The sequence below is a fragment of the Anoplolepis gracilipes genome, chromosome 12 (genome assembly GCF_047496725.1).
Source record: "Anoplolepis gracilipes chromosome 12, ASM4749672v1, whole genome shotgun sequence".
Taxonomy (NCBI): Eukaryota; Metazoa; Arthropoda; class Insecta; order Hymenoptera; family Formicidae; genus Anoplolepis; species Anoplolepis gracilipes.
This window is the reverse complement of record NC_132981.1, coordinates 4,237,515-4,250,408: the sequence shown is the minus strand read 5'-3', so window position 1 is coordinate 4,250,408 and position 12,894 is coordinate 4,237,515. Positions and strand designations below refer to the sequence as shown.

Genomic DNA, 12,894 nt, shown 5'->3' with positions numbered 1-12,894 from the left:
TTTTTATTAAAATATTTTCTTCCGCAAAGATTATATATTGTATATTTTCTTTTAAATTAATGTTGAAAAATTTGTTTAATACGTATTATCGTTTAAAATAGTACAAGTATTTATTTCTAAAAAAAAAAAAAAAAAACATTAATTTTTCTCTAAGGCAAATTAACATTAAATGTATCAATGAAATAAAAAATATAGTTACGTTTTTAATATACGAATTTGCGTTGGAAAAAAAATATTATTTATCAATAAAAATTAAAGACATAAAATTTAATAAAAAAACATAAAACTTTTTCTTTCTCTCTCTGTATCTAATTGTACCTGTAAACAGCATATGTATGATAATCGTTCAAGTTATCGATTCTCTCAGATAGTTTTGTTGTTTTAGGACTTTTGTCAATGGAAAGCATAAATAGTGCGTTGTATGCAGCGAGGGAGAACTGATACATAGGATCGATTACGCTCATGTCGTTTAGAACGAAAAAAAGGATCGAAGCACGTTTTGAGCATGGTCGATATCCTTCTCTCGCTAAATCTATCTCTTTTTCTGTCTGTTCAGTAACAGTTAGAGACTCTTGAATGGAGATGGATGTTGCCTTTGATGTCTGCAGAGCATTCAGCAAGTCTAAGTCATCTAGAAGAGATTCTCCGGCCACGCTGAGCAAACTGATATAATACATAAAATGAATTTATACATTTTGTTAATTGCTTTAGCTAATTACTTGTAAATTGCATTAAAAGTGAATGGTAAAATAATAGTATTGTATTCAATCATATACAGAATAATAAATAAAGCGTATCGTAACTGTACTTTAAAGCAAAGAGCACTTAAACGTTCGGAATTTTTGTAAAACTTACTGAAGTATTTTATCTTCTAGATCCCTGAGAGTCCGTTTATCGGATGCAATTGTAAGTACCAGATTGTCTTTCTGCTCCTCGAGCTGCGGCTTCTCTTTCCTCACCACGATCCCGAGAAGCTGCGCTTCGAGACCTACATGCGGGACAGAGTTATATTCCCTAATCTTGTTCCATCTTTCTCTAAAGTATATACTGTAAGACTATTAGTTACCCTGCTCCTTAATGGCGAAGTTGCATAATGTCGTTTTAGTTGAAACCTCCGGAGGATAGTGGGGATTCGAGAGCTTTGTAGTCATAAACAGCCGGAATTGATTATTGTAAGTAATCATTTTATCGTTAATTCTGATCATTATTTCATCGCCTGTAATAAATAAAAAACGTCGAATGATAAAAATTGCAAGCAAAATAAAAAAAAAGATTAGTTATTGCTTTTCATGATAAACGTAATTTTTGGTTTTACAAAGAATTAATCATGCATGAACAAGATGAGATATTATTAAAAATATATTAATATTTGATGATATATATCAGAGTTTTATCTTTCTCTTTTGTTAATTTAATGATTTAAATAGAAGCTTAATTACTGTATATAATTATCATATAATATCTTTTAATTTTAACAATTAAAAAATCTTTTTAGAATTTCCTAATATAATAAATGTAATACAATTACGCGAATATAATTATACGATATTAATGTTAAGTTTTACCTGATTTAATGAAAGCTTTTTGGAGAAGCGGATTCAAGCTCGGATCGAGGGTCTCTCCGATATTTTCGAGCAGTACTGGCCGTCCGAGCTGAATTGCTTGTTCCAGAATTCTCATAAAGTCTGCTTGACCAAAGTCGATTACTCTCAGTGACTGCGATTATAATTGTTACATTAAAATGACAAAGTAATTTTATCGATTTGAAATCGTTTTATCTCAAATTAGTCATTTAATTTTACATTAAAGCCAATTATCGATATTGCTGGAGAGATATTAGTTTCTTTGATGATATCGACATATATGTATCAAACATTTACGTTTTTCTCCTCCATATTTTTGATCCAGTTCACCGCTTGACATTGCGGATCAATTACGAGGGGCCAACGTGTTCCCCGCGTTACTATAATACCGTTTTCCGTGCTGAATCCATCAGACGGTAATCCCTGAATGTTCCAATCCCTGATTGTCGACGGATCAGCTAGGAATTCCTTGACGTCTAGATTTGGCGATGTCGGTATCCCTTTATCTCGTACCTTAATCATTCGATAAATTCACATATAGACAACCTCTATATTAAAAAAAAATAAACACAAAATTATTCTTTTACGTCAAAATAAAAATATAAAAATGCATACGATGAATAACGAAAATCCTTTAGTGGTTTGAAAGTAATGGTTATTCTTGTTGAAACGTACGATTGGAGTTACATGTAAAATAGTTCATTAGTTTGCAAATTCTACGTAGATAATTTGCAATGCAAATTGGTGAAAAATTATGATAAAGAGTTTCGAACAACGATTCACGAACTTACTTCCTTGGACCAAATACTTAGTAGTTCCTGCCTATAATTGGACACAAACGGCCCCAAATACGACACAAATCCGGTAGATATCAAGCAATCACCTGGTAGCAACTCGAAACATTCGGTTAATAACGTTACTGTGTTCTCCCATCGAATTCGTTCTTCAGAAAGGCTATCCACCAACATCGCTGCACGGTCTAATTTCAGCTTTAACAATTCAGCCTGAAGAAAGAGAGTAAGAAGAAAAAAATATATACATGAGATATAAATTTTATTCTTTATTATTATACTTTATTAAATTTAATAATAAATTTTTGTTATCGAGATACACACATTCAACGAATCAAAATACGAATATCTTGGGATTTAGATGTTTAACTTTTTAAATATATATTTCTTTTATAAATTAATAATAAATAACTTGTATATAGTTTTACAAATATTATTGTACTAAAATTTTATTGTCATATAAATATTGAAAATCGGAGATTTAATTGAATATAATGCTTAAATTTATTTGCAAAATTTTGCTATAGGTTTTATTAAATTTATAGACGCGGAACCTTCTTGAACAAATATGTCTTGTCCATCAAAACTGAGTGCAAGTTAAAAAAACTACAAATTCATGTGATTAAGTTTTACTGAATGGACATAGTCGGATCGAACTAGCTGACTTTCTTTACCGATTCGTCTCTTCTCAGCTCTACGTGAGGTCATTTCTAGCGTTCTAAAGCGTAAAGAAACATGGGTATACTCGCCATCTTAATCAAATCCTCCTTTTCTTTCATCTTAACGTCGTATATCCCTTGTAATCTCTCGAGCTGCTCGTGTAAGTTTTGCAGCTGCTGCATTGCCTCTTCTAAGGCCATTTCCTTCTGTTTCAATGATTCTAACGCGATCTGCAGTCTTTCTCGTTTTGGTGCCACGATTCTGAGACGCATTGTCAAGGTATGATTAGGTTTTCATCCGTAAGGAAAGATGACGCAGGTGATGCAGGTGATAAAATTGATTATTAATTAAATAATAATAATTGTCACTACAACGTTAAAAGAACTTTAAATTTTAAAAATATTAAAAAATAGATTTAATTATTTAAATATTATAAGTATACAAAATAAAAAGAAACGAGAAAGACATCTACACTATGTGTACAATATATTTGTGCGAAATTTTGATCTACCTGTGTAGTTTGCCGTAGTTTTCCATAGCTATCACCCACATGCAAAGTGACTTAGCTGCAATAGATACTACGCCGACCTTTATAGGATCGAATTCAGGATTGGACGTGTACTTGGCTATTGTTCGCAGAACTCTGTCCGATATATGATCTTTGTCGAAGTCTCGAAGCTGGAAATCAAATCAGAGCAAGTTAGTTTGTAGAACGACTTGTATGAACGTATAGTCTTGTATGTCAATCGCAACATTGTCACTCACCGTATTAATGAAGTTTACGTCACTAAGTTGTCGTTTCGCTTCTCCCCACGTCGGTTCTGAGTTCTTTAGAATCATCACGGCTTCCATTACCATCTCGACTTTGGGCGGTGGACGTGTAAAGGATTTAATTTCAGCTAAATCTTTTTTGCTCAAAGCATCTAATGCCTAAAAAAAATTGTCAACAATATTTCTTTATAATATATAACGTTTAATTCATATATTAAATCTTTAACACGTTTATTTTTTTAGTTGCTGCAATATCTTTTTAATAAGTAAATTATCGAGCAAAATAATATCCGAGGCGTATCTTTTCTTTCTCTCTGGACTGTATAAATTTTCTCGGCAACAAAAATTTAACAGCAGAATAAAATCCACTTAATTTCAATCGTCTATAATCCAAAGCTTGTTATTTCAAGCTTTACATATTCATTGTGCCGAAAGAGAGAACTGCGAATCACTTCGTTAAATATATCACAAAAATTAACAGTTAAATTTATAAAAATATATGAAATGAGATAATATATCAAAGGAGAAAAGGATCACAGAAATTGTTTGATGCTGGGGTAAATGTCATTGGAAAATGATTCGGTAACAACCTTCATAGCTTCATTCAAAGCAGGTTCAACGGTTGCTAGGTCAGCTCGCGCGAGCTCTTCGAGCTTCTTGCATTCTTTTTGCTCCTCGGCGATACGATGCGATTTGGCGGAGACCTGTCTCTCCGTTTCATCAGCATCGCGACGTTGGTTTGCTGCATGTCGTAAGCACGGTTAAAAAGCGATGCAAGTATGAATACCATATGATTAATTAAGTGCGCAAGAGTAAAGTTAGAACCAGCAGGGGAGAGTTAAAAGCAATAAGTTCTTATAGATTAATCTGATAAATGCCGTTGATAATATATCACTGTCGCGTGAGCCGTGTACCTATCGTTACGAGGAATTCTTCACACTCTCTCGTAGATTTATGAACTTGCTGCTGAGTGACTTCGAGCTCCGTCGCCATTTCTTTAACTTTCACCCGAGTATCGTCGATCTTCGAGAGGCCGCCGCGAAGTTTGTTCGCCTGGTCTGCTAAATCTTGTCGCTTTTCTACCAACATCCTACGTGATACGAATACAGCAGTGTTGCATGATCTTGTATTTCGATTAAAGATATTAAAAAATATTAAATGTATTAATTATATTACGTAACGTAATTGTCTTAAATTCTGAGAGAAGGAAGGTTCTGATATTTTGACAATTATTCTTACTCTTTATAACCGACTACCAGCTCGATAAAATTCACAGGAGTCACGTAATTGTAACGCTTCATTTCAATGGCCATTCTGCGAGAGAGCTGGGACACCGTGTCGTGGATCAAAGAGAATGATGCTGCAATTCCATCGCGCATTCGGTCCTGTAACGGCGACAATGGAATAGCCGTCGCGGATTGTCGCGGTTCCTGTAGAAAAGTGCATTCTCGTAACGCTCACGTTCGTTGCGATTGCAGTGTGAATTTTTTAGCTGACTGTATCTATCCCCGTATCCAGCTCTTGCATTGTGCACACGGACGTAATAAAGTGATATTGTACAAAGCGCGTTCACATTATATACCAGGATTAACAGCGATTCTTTATGATATGTGTACATTTTAACGCACGAACATCTAATATTCTCTATATTTAAGTTAATTACAGTTTATATATATATATATATATATATATATATACTCAGTTTAAATGCACAATTAATTATTTAAATGACATTTTTACTCAAAGATATTAAAATGAGAAAATATCTTCGTTGCATGTGACATTTGTAAAATAAATGTGATAGTATCAAGAGTCATAAATGCTAATAGCTATATGAATAATAAATTGATAATTCGAAAATGATTTAATCTAGTTTAAGAAGTATTCTTATAGATATGGAGAAAATTCTATAACAGTTTTATCTATTTGAAATTGGAAAACAAAATTTTCTAGATTTATTGATAGTGCTAGAATTCATTTCTTTTATGTCAACTGAAATAATTATTTGACTGTGTCAATATTTTAGCGTGCATTTTAATGTAATTTTATTCGAGGAACATAAAGGAATAAAATAATATGTATCTTGGACATGTTCGTGAAACAAATTATATATACATTTAAAAAGCATTCTCGTCGTGAAATCCAAGCGACCAATCTCAGCATCGGCCGAAAGAAAAGAAATTCGCCAGACGGCCGTATCATCAGAATGAGGCAAACCGAAGATGGGAAAATAATCGGATTCGCCGAAATGGTCGGCAAGAAGGACAGGGCAGGAGAGGGTGGAAGATTGGTGGTAGAAAACGCGCGTTGATCGTAAGAATCGAATCGAATGGAATCGATCGCGCGGAAAGGGGAAGGGCGTACCTACCACTTTATTTTCGCCGGTGATAGTGAGCGTCAGATTGAGATTCATGAGGAACTTGTTGCCAACTTCGAGGAGAGCTTCTCTTGGCCATTCCAAGAACCAATCGATGGTCGTGCAATTGATCAGGGAAGGATACTGCCGTAATCTGTTCCTGAAGGCATCGCCGATCGGGCTCATGCACATGATCAAATGCATATTGGCACGCGCCCTCTCAATCAGGAAGCTATATACAGTCTCGGTTGTTGGTGCCTTTCCAGCCTTTGCTACTTCCTTTGATAATCTATTTTTAATCTGATAAAACATGATATAAATATTCTGGCTCAATTTGGAATTATTATATTTTGCTGATTTGAATCTTTGTACAAATGCAATTTAATGGTACCAAAATTTAATCTGGACCACACGGACTATATGAATGTGTATGTATTTCTCTCTCTCTTTCTCTCTTCAATATTATGTTTTTAAATTTTAATATGTATATCTTTTGATATCATTAATAAATTATTTAAATAAATTTGTAATATATATTATTTATTTACACAATTTCTTATATTTGATAATATATAAAATATGAAGATCTTATGTAAAGATATATATTATGTATATATTATTGTCAATTTTTAAATATATTAAAAGTTCTATAAATATTTTTTTTATAATAATAAGTTTTAGTATATGCTTTGCATTTTATGTAATTTAATTATTTTAAAACAAGCAATTCTTTTTTAACATAAAAAAATTAATAAAGAAATGAATATGTTTGTACCATATCATTCAATCATTAGTTAAAAAACTCTTGTATTTGTATAATAATACGAAAACATTTTTTACGTGTTTTTAAAATATGTTAATATAAATGAAAATGTTAAGCAAATGTTGAGATAGCAAAAATAATTAAGTAAGACATAAATGTTATAAGTAATTGAGAGTAGTATTTACAGAAATACTGTTAGTTTTTCAATTTCACTGCTTTTCTTTTCCACAGAGAAAGCTCTTTTACATAGAAAGCTCTATGTATGTAAAGTAACGTCACGGATTATATTCAAATGGACATGAAATGATGGTGACGCAAAGCGTATTAACCGACTTACGTTCTCCATTTCGTCGCTCTTGTAGAGATTAGCCACTTCGCCAGTACTCAGCATATTGTTGACAATCTCCAGAAACTGCTCCTCTACCACTTGGGTATCGTTGAAGAGGAAACTAGTCGGTTTGTTCTCCACCCCGACCATTGAGTACAGAGTCTTGAGATCTTCACGAAATTCCGGTAACCTGTATTGTGCTGTAATGGTAACTTGATAGGTGGACAAATCGCATATGTAACTGCCAATACGTGAAAGCGATTGTCTACCGCTACCACCAATTCCAACCAGAAGAATATTACCGTGAGGCTGTAAAGAATTATTACAATCATCATCGGATTTATGATGTATTTTATATAATGTATATATTTCGCATAAATTTTACACAATTAATAAACAAGATACGCGTGTATGTTGACGAAAAAAAGGATTCTATTCTTTTAAATTATTATTTAAATTAATTGATTTTTTGTTAAAAATATATAAAGTAATAATGATAGAGAATTGTATTTTTTATAGTGTATCGTTGGATAGAATGTTTACCGTTATATGGCACGCGATGTGAATCACTAACCTGGGATATTACACGAACAATGCGACATACATGTTCAATCGCATCGCGGAACAGGATGAGATCGAGGCGTACCACGCCACGAGAAGCATTATACTCGTCCATCTGTTCTTCCATGTAACGCCTTACGGCATCGATATCTGGGAGATCTTCGTATATATCCCAGGCATTCATGATACTACCTGCAGATATTAATTCAATATAAGAAATATATATATATATATATTCTGAACACATAATAATATTAAATAAATATAAATATATTCTGATTATTAATATTATTATTGATAAATACGTTAATAAAAGAGAATATTGATATTAGCTAAGAATTAAAAAGTACTGCACCAATGTATCGTGTTTACCGAAAACGGGGCATCTTTTTTCCGGACAGACATTATGGAAGGTCAACTCAAAGTGCTTCCCGAGCTGATCATTCAACTGAGTCACGAACCACTCTCTGTCCCTGAAAGAAATTGCTCAGCATTTTTTCCTCCCGTACTCCGGACCAAATTAAGTTAATGCCTCTTGAGCGCTTACTTCTCGTCAATAAGCCGATCGTAGAAAACTCGGAAACTCTCGTGAACCCACAATCGCAGAAAAGTCTGTCTCGAATACTGATAGTCCTTATGGCTGCGCAACAACCCTTGGAAGACCTACCGGAGGATCGATACCAATTTTTGTATTTGCGTCATCTCTACTTTCATGCCAACTGTTTGTCAATTTTTAACTTCAGGAACTTCGTTTTACCTTTGATATATCCCTTAGGTTAAATAAGTAATGCATCTTCGTTGGAGTGGGGAGCATCTTTCGGATTACGTGATTGTATAGTTCGATGGAGGCAAGCGTTATGTCATTTGCTAAACGTCATTTTATATAATATATTTATTATATAAACACAATTGAATTTCATTTCATATATACTTACCTATCCCTTTTACTTCAGCATGAAATTCAGCAAGATGCTGATTCAGCATTGTACCGTAAATTCTTATAATTTGTTTCTCAGTTGGAAAGGTCATGTTGATGACATTAAATTTTGTAAGCAGTCGATCCGTAATGACGTTGCGGCTTCCACCAGGTGGTCCCATCGCTGCCATTAATTGTATTGTTTGAATATATTTCCTCGTTTGCTTCTGGCGATTATACCTGTCGATAATGTTTTTTATATTTATTGCGACATTTCGTTAAATGTTTCAGTAAAACATCTCTGTTATATTCCTGTTAATTTTTTTTGCTATTTGCTATTCCTTTTCTTTTCTTTTTGCATATTTGATAATGTAATATTACCAAAATCCGTAATCGATCCACTGTCGAATCAATTCCAGCGGCGGTTGCGATCCATATTTTTCCTTCATGGGCATATTAAAATCATCCATGAAAGTGATCAAAGTCTTACCGCCCGTGGGAATGTAAACACCTTTCGTCCTTTTTTCCAGTCTGCTTTCCAGCATATCCTATAGGCAAGGGAGTCTCAGTAGAAAATGTTCATTCAATATTTAAAATTATTTTCCATTTGATACATGCTTAAAGCCTTACTTGTATGTTATTGGATGTAGTTTGTGCTGACATGTTTACAAGCAGAACGGCGTACTTCGTGTCGTCTAGCAGCTCAAGCATCGAGTAGATGGCAGACGTTTTTCCTGTACCCACCGGACCCACTACGAGCACCGGAAAACCATTCGATAGGAGGGAACTCACGATGTAATCGTATCGTATCGTGTCTACGGTAGGTACTATTATCTTGTAGAATGGCAGGCTGTAAATTGGCTCAAGATATACTGGCGGAGCACACAAGTTCTCTTAGAGACGTTGGCAATTATCGATTTTCTCGAAAATATATGGATGTAATTGAATATGATATTACGCAGATTGCATGATTTGACCTGAATATGTATGCGACTCGATATGAGATTTCCATCGAATTCAGAATATTCTGATCTTGATTAAACTATCATGTTATACGACAATCAACGTGATTGATCGAAGGATTATCGATATAATTTCTGAGAGAGAATTGGTAATTTTAAATTTTTTAAAAGATATTTTCAGAGAATTTCGTAATCAATTCAATAAATATCTAGCATTTACCTGGGTTGAAATTTCCAAGCCTGCGATAATTTTTCCTCCCATAAAATGAAAGCACGAAGACGTGTATCCACGTAATACTCGTAAACTGTGTCCTTTAACGGAAAGAAACTCTCGATTTCCCTTATGAAATTATCCATCTTTTGACGACCTTTCTCATCGACCGAGGCACACAATGACCATATCATGCTGCAACGTGACATTGAAGGTAGTTATTTAGTGCGCTCTTGACTATCATTACCATGTCATTAACTCGCAACTTATAGTTTAATACGACTTGCGCGAACCACGAGAGGATTATAGCATTAATATTACTTGAAGATGCCCAGAGGTGACAGCTAGTATTCTGTGCTGGTTAGATACGAGTTATGAATTCATGACGCAACTTATCTCGTAACTTATGTTGTTGTAACGCAGTTTTCGCGTTCTACGCAATATTCTAAACGCGTCGCGTAATTACAAAAAAAAAAAAAAAAAAAAAAAAAAACACTTTTACTTACCAGAAAAAAAACCACATTTTGCACATTAAGGAGAAGGCAGCGCGATCTGCGCCTAATTCTACGCCGTTCTGCGGTGTCGCGAATACTTCCAGCAGTTTGCAGAGCGACTGAATGGCGTTTAATTCGGGAATAGGCACGGGTTCCTCGCAGTTCTTCCGCTTAAATTTCAACACGGCGTTAACGTGGCTCTCGAACTGCTGATTCATCTGATTGAAAAGCAATGAAATGTACGTTTCGCCGAATCGTGAATTACTCGATTCGTCTCACCTCCTCGACAAACTCTGGTTGCACTCTATACTTTTGCAACCACGAATCGACGTACGGACGCCAGCTAAGATTCTTATAATCATTATAAATCATGCCTACTCTGGAAACCGTTGCGGGAGAGGCGGCAGCCAAGTCTTGCACCTCGAAGAGCAACGATACTTGATCGGGCATAATGATACGATCATTATTTATCAGCGTTAATACCTTAAAACGCAAAGTTTTTAGTTTCAAAGACGCATTAGCCTCATGCAATTTCAGTTCAAGGAGAATCAAAGAACGGATAAAGTATACCTTGTTGTCATCCATGACGCTGTTCATGTTCTCAATCCAATCAACATCCACGGGTCCGTCAAAGAGAATCCACTTTTCATCGGCGGTATCCTCTGGAAGAATTGAATTGAATTTTATAATAGCATATTTTTGAGACATAAATCACGTTAGCGCATAAAGTGATCATCCTAATACTATGGTTTATATTTCCTCTTTTTCCATTTATTTATTCACTTTATTTATTATTTGTAATTTGTCAATAATATAAATCTTGCCCGCATAAATAAATAATATTTTGATGTTTCAATAGATAAATGCTAATATACATATATACAATTAGTATATATAATTACAATCGATATATATAATTAACATATTTCGCATGATTCAAAGATATTTTTAATTTTTGCTTTTGCAAAAGACACATTTTACATGAATTTTAAAATAAACAGATATCTCTCATATGTAATGCAACTGAGATATTTTCACAGAACATTACAGAATTCATTGCGTTCGTCTCTAATGTCGTATATCCATAGCGCGTGACACATTTATTACACTACACATATTACATTGTAATCAATCAAGCGCTTTACCGGAACAAGTTTTCCGCATGATGGACGATATCACCCCGTCGTGCCATTCCCCGGTAGAAAGATTGTACTCGCCGTAGAGTTCACCGAGACTTAGTGCCTTAGGATTAATGGGATATACGTGAACGGCGTTAAAGCCTGGCTTTCCATCGCTCTTCATTGTCGTCATCGTATTCTGTAAAATCTTCCACGTTGCGGTTTTTGCGGTGTTTGACACCCCGACAATCATCGTTGAGTGACGAGAGCTCTTCGTCTCGTACAGCTCGATGACCTTCGTCACCATCATGGGAATGGGCTATAATAACCCGGATAATTTAGGATTAATTAATCTCGAAATATAGCTGACAAGCGGCGATTTATCCGACACGTTCGAGGAATATCCATAACTATTTTCGTTGTAGATTAAATTCTAAGAGAAAATGATGATCTGAGCGATGGATATACAGGCGCAATTTAATATATACGCGAGTTAATATTTATAAACGCTAGATCGGCACGAATAATTTCCCGATAATGCCCTTAGGGCCATGGCCGTAAAAAACGAGAATGCCTTCCAAGCGAGTAGAATCGTTGAAATTATACGTTATATCCTCCCTAAGTAGATTACCTGCAGCTTCAACTTGATTGCCTCGTTGGTTATATAACTGATAATTTCCTCGTAATCCACGGTAGGTATGTCTACGTTGGGGAAAAGATCGGTGGTAATATCGAGGAATAACGGTAGATCGTCCGAGGTAAGTTTGGCGACATTCATATCTTTCATAGCGAGCATAATTATCTAGACAAAATTCAACTTGGCTGATATTAATTCAATTTATGACAGTAAATGTGATAAACGATTGTTGCAACTTTTCGTTAATTTAAATATAAAATGTTACAAGTAATTTATAAATTATGCCATTTTTTTGTAAGCGTTATCAATAATAAGATCAACTTTTCGTGTAGTTTTTTTTCGTGTTTTAAAATAATAAAGAAGGTAAAAAAATCACCTCTTCGTCGGATAAATTAGGATGCAGTCTTTTCTTTTTGCCAGCGTATCGAGCCAAAGTTACTATACCTCGTAAACCGAAGTCGTAATGGTACTGTTTACTAAGTTGCTGCTGCGCGAGAGAGTATAAAGTAAAAACCTACAAAAAAAAAAAGAGAAAAGCATTATGCATTTTCAGCAAATCTAATATTAAAATTTATTGGATGATAAATGAAATAAATATTTGAAAAAAGTTAGATATTTTGAAAGACAATAAAAACAAAAAAGAGATATAAATTTATGAATTATTCTATAAATTTAAATGATGCATTACATACTTTGTTGTTTGTCGTAGAATCACTTATATTACGATATTGCAAATTAATTAA

General features: G+C 34.2%; 1 protein-coding gene across 1 annotated transcript in view; it reads right to left on the bottom strand.

Moving 5' to 3' along the window:
- Positions 1-12,894, bottom strand: part of Kl-2 (dynein heavy chain 2, axonemal kl-2) — a 39,814-nt gene that overhangs the window by 4,441 nt on the left and 22,479 nt on the right. The window contains exons 28-55 of the mRNA XM_072903347.1: positions 12,528-12,665; positions 12,146-12,316; positions 11,542-11,833; positions 10,967-11,058; positions 10,676-10,879; positions 10,409-10,614; positions 9,912-10,097; positions 9,360-9,579; positions 9,111-9,277; positions 8,749-8,969; positions 8,571-8,680; positions 8,361-8,476; positions 8,186-8,286; positions 7,827-8,005; positions 7,262-7,561; positions 6,174-6,461; positions 5,045-5,235; positions 4,720-4,895; positions 4,396-4,547; positions 3,800-3,964; positions 3,546-3,712; positions 3,124-3,295; positions 2,375-2,587; positions 1,881-2,096; positions 1,566-1,716; positions 1,067-1,216; positions 856-988; positions 319-663 (exon numbers count right to left, since the gene is read on the bottom strand). Coding sequence (XP_072759448.1) covers positions 319-663; positions 856-988; positions 1,067-1,216; positions 1,566-1,716; positions 1,881-2,096; positions 2,375-2,587; positions 3,124-3,295; positions 3,546-3,712; positions 3,800-3,964; positions 4,396-4,547; positions 4,720-4,895; positions 5,045-5,235; positions 6,174-6,461; positions 7,262-7,561; positions 7,827-8,005; positions 8,186-8,286; positions 8,361-8,476; positions 8,571-8,680; positions 8,749-8,969; positions 9,111-9,277; positions 9,360-9,579; positions 9,912-10,097; positions 10,409-10,614; positions 10,676-10,879; positions 10,967-11,058; positions 11,542-11,833; positions 12,146-12,316; positions 12,528-12,665 — 5,222 coding nt within the window. The remainder of the gene's footprint in view (positions 1-318; positions 664-855; positions 989-1,066; positions 1,217-1,565; positions 1,717-1,880; positions 2,097-2,374; positions 2,588-3,123; positions 3,296-3,545; positions 3,713-3,799; positions 3,965-4,395; positions 4,548-4,719; positions 4,896-5,044; positions 5,236-6,173; positions 6,462-7,261; positions 7,562-7,826; positions 8,006-8,185; positions 8,287-8,360; positions 8,477-8,570; positions 8,681-8,748; positions 8,970-9,110; positions 9,278-9,359; positions 9,580-9,911; positions 10,098-10,408; positions 10,615-10,675; positions 10,880-10,966; positions 11,059-11,541; positions 11,834-12,145; positions 12,317-12,527; positions 12,666-12,894) is intronic.